We start from the raw sequence: 7163 nt of genomic DNA, 5'->3' as shown, positions 1-7163 counted from the left end.
ATTGTGGACATTGGCATGATTAGACTGATACTGAAGCCAGATAATATCAGATCATAATTTTCCCATTTAAAACAGCAGGCTTATTCTGTGCCACATTTTGAAATCTAAACAGCAATCCATCTTTTCTACCGCAGATTATAATGCTTTGATTCCTTATTTTACTGGAGACATTTAAAACTGTAGATTGATGCAAGAATGATTTTTCTTTATTATTTTAACTACTTTTGACTTGTTGCAGACTTGTACGTTGTTTTTGTGGAACACATAAAGAGATTTTTTGAAGAATTTTCATGCAACAACTAATTGAAGATGAACTGAAGAAGTTCTAACCTGGCCCAAATGAATAATTATTACAATGAATTTAGCTATATATATATATATATATATATATATATATATATATATATATATATATATATATATATATATATATATATATTTATTTATATATTTATTTATTTATATATATTTATATATATATATATATATATATATATATATTTATTTATTTATTTATATATATATATACATACACAAGATTTTTCATAAATAAATTGTTATATAAAGTAAAATAAAATTAATATAATAAAATATATTAATAATAATAAAATACATTTAATTTTAGGACCATTATGTTTTTGTTTATTTTTTGTATATTTTGCAACAACACAGATTTAATGTTGTTGTGAAGTTGTGCATTTATGACAGATAAAAAAAGTGATTTAGGGCTTTTATTTTAAAGATGCTAAATATTAATGTCTTTAAATACTTTTTTTTTTTTGTGTGTGTGTGTGTGAAATGAATTAACCAATGAATGAATGTGAATAGTATTTTATATTAGGGAAAATAAAATCTATTTTAGGAACATTTTTATTTTTATTATTTTGTATAGTTTGCAACAACATTTAAATCTATTTTTGCATTTTTTGCATCATCTATATACGTCCCTGGTGATGTATATTATAAATTATATATATATAATTTAAAATGTATTTATATTTGAATAAATTTAGGGAAAAAAATAATAACAGCATACAGCATTTTGGGTGACCTGTTCCTGTAAGAACATATTTATTTAAATATATTCAAATATATATTGCAGGGTTGGAAATTAATGAGGGCTTATGGCAAAAATGCCGCCAAAATAAACAAAAAGGTCCTATAAATTCAAGACAAAGGGGCAAAAAATGCCTGTGCACAATTAAACAACGTATTAAGGCTGTCGCAATTAAAATGAAATGTGAAAATGAATGAAAAGTATCGATTCACGGTATTACATTTAGATTTGCTCACATTGCATCAGATAGCTTTTACATGCTGTTTTATGCAGCGTTGAGCCTTCTAACCAATCAAATGCGTTTCTGTTGTACTTAGGAATGCACTGGCCAATCAGAGGCACTTAGATTAATCAGCACTAAAGACACAGTGGAGATATGATGTAAATAAAAGATTAATTTCCTAGCTTCATTGAATATAATAGGAGTTTTTGCTAGGGATGCACCGAATGTTTGCCAACCAAAATTATTTGAACAAAAATAGCAAAAAAATGGTCTTTTGGTGTTAGCCGAATAAGCGGAAAGGCTGAATAAATTATACCGAACAATGACGCGACGCAATCAAATAGAGGCGCGCGCTTTTGCAGCAAACATGTCGGCAGTGTGGAAGCATAACTGTCAGAGAAAGATGCAAAATGTTGTCTAATACATGCACAAATTGTATTTATTCTGACAGAGCTTTACAAGCTTGTTAGCCAGGGTTCAAAGCCCAAAGCGTGAGGAAAATCTGCGTTGAAACAGCGTAATGAGAATCATTCATAAATCTGTCAGCAGAGGTCTTCTTACAGGTTTCCGCCAAAATAAAAGTCAACATTCATAAATGTTAGTATTGTAATTTTACTGTTGTTCTGTAAAATAAAATTAAAAAGTAACACAAAAATAATGATAATTATTACAACAGCTCATTAATACATGTATTATAACATTCTCCCTTGCTTAGCAAGGCTGCATTCATTTGTACATTAAAACCACATGCCTGATTCAAGACGGGGGTCTTAAAAATGGCCAAAGAATATTGTTATACTAACTTGTTAATTTTAAGTTAAATTGTGCTTTGTTGGTAGGCTATAATGTCTACTAGAATGTTAAAAATGTTCAGTGGTAAATAAATATTTTTAAATTGTTGTTTTGTAATTGATTTTTCTTTGAAAAGCAAGACAAAACTGTAAAAAGCAAATATTGGCTATTTAATTTATGCAATGGTAAGAAAAAAAATAAAAATTGGCAAAATACATGGGGAAAAACACAAAAAAAAACCTAATTGGCCTTCGACTCAGTCTGTAATTTTGTTCGGCTTCAACCAAGAATTTTTATTTCGGTGCATCCCTAGATTTGCATAACTTGCGACTTGCTAGACTTGGCTAACACCATGGACCAACATGTTTATCTATGAAACCAGAATGTAACGTGCCCAAAACGAAATACCTACATCAATAATAATAATAATAATCATTGTTACAATATAAAGAACAATAATCTACAATAATGATTTTTGTCATAATATCACAGCCCTATGAGCTCCTGTTTTTAGATGTATAATTAAAATATTGCTTAAACGTATAATTAAATATTGCTTAAAGGTAAATTAGGTAATTTAAAGACAACATATGGTTTTACAATAATAACAAATGCAAAAAAATGCTCTTGGAAATCAATTCCAGACCCTGGTATATAGTATAGATGTATCATATCAATCATAAACAATAATACTTAGCTGTAATGCTTATATTGTTGTGTCTTATTTCAACTGTAAAGATGTATTTGTGTTGTGTAATATAGGATGTTGAATCTGTTGTGAGTTGTGTCCTCTTTTATCCAGGTAAGGATTTATTCCGGCCATGTCTAGGTCATCATTTTGGGACGGGCTACTATGCCAACCACCGTCCTGTTCTGTACTACAGCTCCAGCCTGGACCGCTATGATAATCCACAGCTTGGGTAAGACCCAGACTGTGTGTATGTGTGTGTGAGTGTTTGTGTGTTCAAAATCGCACATACACTCCAAAACCTTTTTACACCTCACTAAATCATTTCAGACACATATACTTTTTCTTTTCTCTTAGTCTCTCACTGTTGGACAGTTTCGAGTCTCAAACGAAGCGCCATTACCAGCGTCTGGTTCTGCCCGACGGGACCGAGCCTTTGGCCTGCTCGGGATCCAGACACAGAGAGAGCGGATATTTGCAGCTCCAAGCTCAGCCAAGACCTGTGAGAGCCAAAGACACACACATAGAAACGCAGGAGGTTTCAAGGGCACCGTGCCATGTCACTTCACCCTGGCCTCATTGTGCTTTTACTTTCTCTCTCTCTCTGTCTATTAGAGAGTGGCATCCTGTCAGACTGAATATAATGGCACTTACATTCCTCACCCCCTCACAGTTTTGGGTAAGTAGTGTGGTTCTTTGTAAATTAAAAATTTCTTCTAGGTGTTTCAGATCAGTGCGTTTGTGTTTTAGTTGGACCCATGGAGGATAGTGGATACACTAGGGAAGCCAATCTACAGCCGAACACCTTCCTCCCTCAAACTATTAACATGGTGTGTTAAATCTTTAAGTCAAGAATCACATTTTGAAATCCTTTTTCCGATTTTATGCTGACTCTTTTTTCTTACTGGGTAATGATGGTTGTCAGGACGACGCTCGCAGGACACAGGAAAGTGTGATGAGGACTGACTTCCTTCCCGGATGTTTCCTACAGGTGGTCTCTCTGTTTCTCTCGTTCTCTGCTATTATTCTGTCCATCAACATCCTCCAAATTCATGTGATTTTTATAGTGTGCGTCAGCTGGATGAGACTTGAAGCCTATTTAATGTGTGTGTGTGTGTGTGTGTGTGTGTGTCAGGGCAATGAAACATTACCAAAACTTGCCTCCCGTGCACTTCGAGAAACTGGATTTACAAGAGAAACCCAGAGGCCTCTGACCAGTTCAGTGAGTACCTTTCTCTCCCTCACTCATTAGATAAGCTCTAATAAAGAGTTAAGACTACAGCAAGTTCTCTGACCAAAGATCAGGGTTTGTTGGATGTTCTGCCTACAGGTCGTTCTGCAGGGTGGCGTTAGTGAGGACAGAGGACAGAAGACTAGAAATGCTGGAGCTAGACGGTCTGTTGGGCCCATGGTAAATAAAACCAATATATTTTGCCCTCTATTGCACTTTTTTGTTTGTTTGGCAATGACTGTTCAAATTGATTTAAATGAACAACCAGTATGCATTTCACTGAAAGGCCATTAAAAAGACTATTGAAGGAGTAGTTCACTTTCAGAACAAAAATGTACAGATAATGTACTCACCCCCTTGTCATCCAAGATGTTCATGTCTTTCTTTCTTCAGTCGTAAAGAAATTATGTTTTTTGAGGAAAACATTTCAGGATTTCTCTCCATATAATGGACTTCTATGGTGCCCCGAGTTTAAACTTCCAAAATGCAGCTTCAAAGGGCTCTAAATGATCCCAGCCGAGGAAGAAGGGTCTTATCTGGCGAAACAATCAGTTATTTTCTAAAAACATTTACAATTATATACTTTTTAGTCTTTACACAGAGTATACACAGAGCTGGGCAGGATGAGCATTTGAGGTTAAAAAGTATATAAATTGTAATTTTCTGATAGTAACTGATAGCTTTGGTAGATAAGACCCTTCTTTCCTCGGCTGTGATCGTTTAGAGCCCTTTGAAGCTGCATTTTGGAAGTGCAAACTCATGGGCACCATAGAAGTCCATTACATGGAGAGAAATCCTGAAATGTTTTCCTCAAAAAATGTAATTTCCTTACGACTGAAAAAAGAAAGACATGAACATCTTGGATGACAAGGGGGTGAGTACATTATCTGTAAATTTTTGTTCTTAAAGTGAACTACTCCTTTAAAAGGAATAGTTCACCCAAAAATGTCAATTCATCATCATTTATTCACCCTTGTTTCAAACCCAATCGACTTCCTGTCCTTTCCTCCTCCGCAGCTTTCAAATCTTATTCATATCCAAATATAATTCAAATATACACATCACGTCATGCCACGTCAACAACGGCTTTAAATATGCAGTCATGGAAAACCAGGACATAACAGGGACAGTGAACATTACTAGTTATGTTCAGTTTAAATACTAGAAATATCATGGAAAAATCATGAAAATTTCTTGGTTAAAAGGTGTGGGAATGCTAAGTGTGTGTGTGTGTGTGTGTGTGTGTGTGTGTGTGTGTGTGTGTGTGTGTGTGTGTGTGTGTGTGTGTGTGTGTGTGTGTGTGTGTGTGTATGTGTGTGTGTGTGTGTGTGTGTGTGTGTGTGTGTGTGTGTGTGTGTGTGAAAGAAAGTCATATTCACACATTTTATTGCCAAAAAAAGGTGCAAAAGCTGTCACCTTTCAAAAGGTAATTTTTTTGTATTTGTATTATTTACCCCTCAGGGCTGAAGTGGAGAGAACAAAGACGCAGGTCTTTAGCAAATTTAATTCGTCCACAGGCATCTTCTTATTCTTTTCTCCTGTTCTAGGAAAGCAGTGAAGACTTGCATCACTTCTCTTGTTGCCCTTTGACTGAAAATTACAACTAAAAGCCGCACAATGTGGCATTGTATCTGTTTTTATTTTCCAAGCTGTGTATTCCGAGTTGTGTTGTAGAAATAGCGTAGCTCAGTGTCAGTAGATCGCAGAGTGCAACCGTTCTACTTAATCAAAATAATGCCGCCCCCCATAGTCCAAAATATGTATGAAACGATGTGGATTTTTCAGGATAACGTAAGTCTTTCGTGGGTTTTCTACTATATATTTTAGTAAGAGACATAATTTACGTTATATTAAGCCATACCAGTCTTAATAGCCAAGGTTCCCTTTAAAAGAGTACTAGTACTGTACCAGAGACAGCTTTTGTACCTTTTATTCTAATCGTGTAGGTTTATAATGACAAGAGGGTGAATAAAATCTCTAAATTATCTTTTATATTAGACTGTCAACTAATATCTCCTATAAGAAGTTAAAAAATCAGCAGAAAGTGCTCCCCTTCCTAGAAAAGCCATTTGGAAGGCAATCCGTTCTGTGCCAGTTCCGATTTAATGTCACAAAAGCACTCAAAGATGACACGGCTCACCTCAACAACACTTTGAACAGTCATCCACTCAAAAAATGATTGGACATCTGATATATTTTGCTGTGCCACTGCTGCTTTAAGAGGGATTTCTGGAATAGTGTGTTGTGTACCGGCTGTTCTGTATTCTGCAGGGCTCATCAGGATTCGTCCTGAACGCCCCCAACATCACAAGCCTCTCACATACACCAGCCGACCCGCAACACTTCTTCACACACTACCAAAGCAAGTGAGTCACGTCTGTCTGTCACTGTGTGTTCTCCTGGCGTTTGACTGGCAAAACTGATTGCTCATTTATTTGAACTGACTGTCTGTGCCCTGTAGACATGGGCAACTACTGCAGTACATGGTTTCAAACCTGGAGGTTCAGTGTGTTCTGATTGGTTGTTGGGGGGGTGGGTGTGTTCTGATTGGCTGCTGGGGGGACGAGTGTGTTTTGATTGGTTGCTGGGTGGATGAGTGTGTTCTGATTGGTTGCTGGGGAGATGAGTGAATTCTGATTGGTTAAAATTAGGTTTTCATCTTTATAATTGTTGCAGGTTTGGTGACAAATCATCATTGAAGCAGCAGAGATCAGAATGGGTGAGAGGAGGCATACAGAGACACAGAGAAAGCGGGTACAGCGGACGAGACACGGATAGGTACACATGTAAACACATCATGAACATGCATTCATGTACACCTGAACCTGAACGCTTGCTAATATCATCTGTTCATCTCTCTCTTTCCCACAGGTTTAATATTAGTGGATATAATGTCCTGGTTTGACAATAAACCTGAAATACTGATTTAAACGTAATACTGTCAAATATAGCCTGATCATTTCTTTTTCACATTTAGAGGTGTTGTCTAGGCATCAATTATTAATCTTATTTAGGGTTAGTGATTTAAACAGCCTTAACACTACTAAACTTTAACGCGTTAAGCTGAGAATAATTAACATGAGCAGTAATTTTGAGCAAGTTGTCTAAAAACCGATGAGCAGCATAATTACTGATGGTTAGCAGATTGCGTAGAAGAAATATTCACGCCCGT

The 7163-nt window shown here is 35.7% G+C and overlaps 1 protein-coding gene across 1 annotated transcript in view; it reads left to right on the top strand.

The window, feature by feature from the left end:
- Window positions 1-6896, top strand: part of saxo4 (stabilizer of axonemal microtubules 4) — an 8633-nt gene extending 1737 nt beyond the window's left edge. Inside the window, exons 2-11 of the mRNA XM_073831552.1 lie at window positions 2875-2992; window positions 3118-3262; window positions 3376-3439; window positions 3481-3590; window positions 3686-3751; window positions 3896-3982; window positions 4091-4171; window positions 6263-6357; window positions 6668-6769; window positions 6863-6896. Coding sequence (XP_073687653.1) covers window positions 2875-2992; window positions 3118-3262; window positions 3376-3439; window positions 3481-3590; window positions 3686-3751; window positions 3896-3982; window positions 4091-4171; window positions 6263-6357; window positions 6668-6769; window positions 6863-6896 — 902 coding nt within the window. The remainder of the gene's footprint in view (window positions 1-2874; window positions 2993-3117; window positions 3263-3375; window positions 3440-3480; window positions 3591-3685; window positions 3752-3895; window positions 3983-4090; window positions 4172-6262; window positions 6358-6667; window positions 6770-6862) is intronic.
- The last annotated feature ends 267 nt before the right edge of the window (window positions 6897-7163 follow it).

Source organism: Garra rufa, chromosome 25 (assembly GCF_049309525.1).
Source record: "Garra rufa chromosome 25, GarRuf1.0, whole genome shotgun sequence".
Lineage (NCBI taxonomy): Eukaryota > Metazoa > Chordata > Actinopteri > Cypriniformes > Cyprinidae > Garra > Garra rufa.
This window is presented reverse-complemented; position numbering and strand designations above follow the sequence as displayed.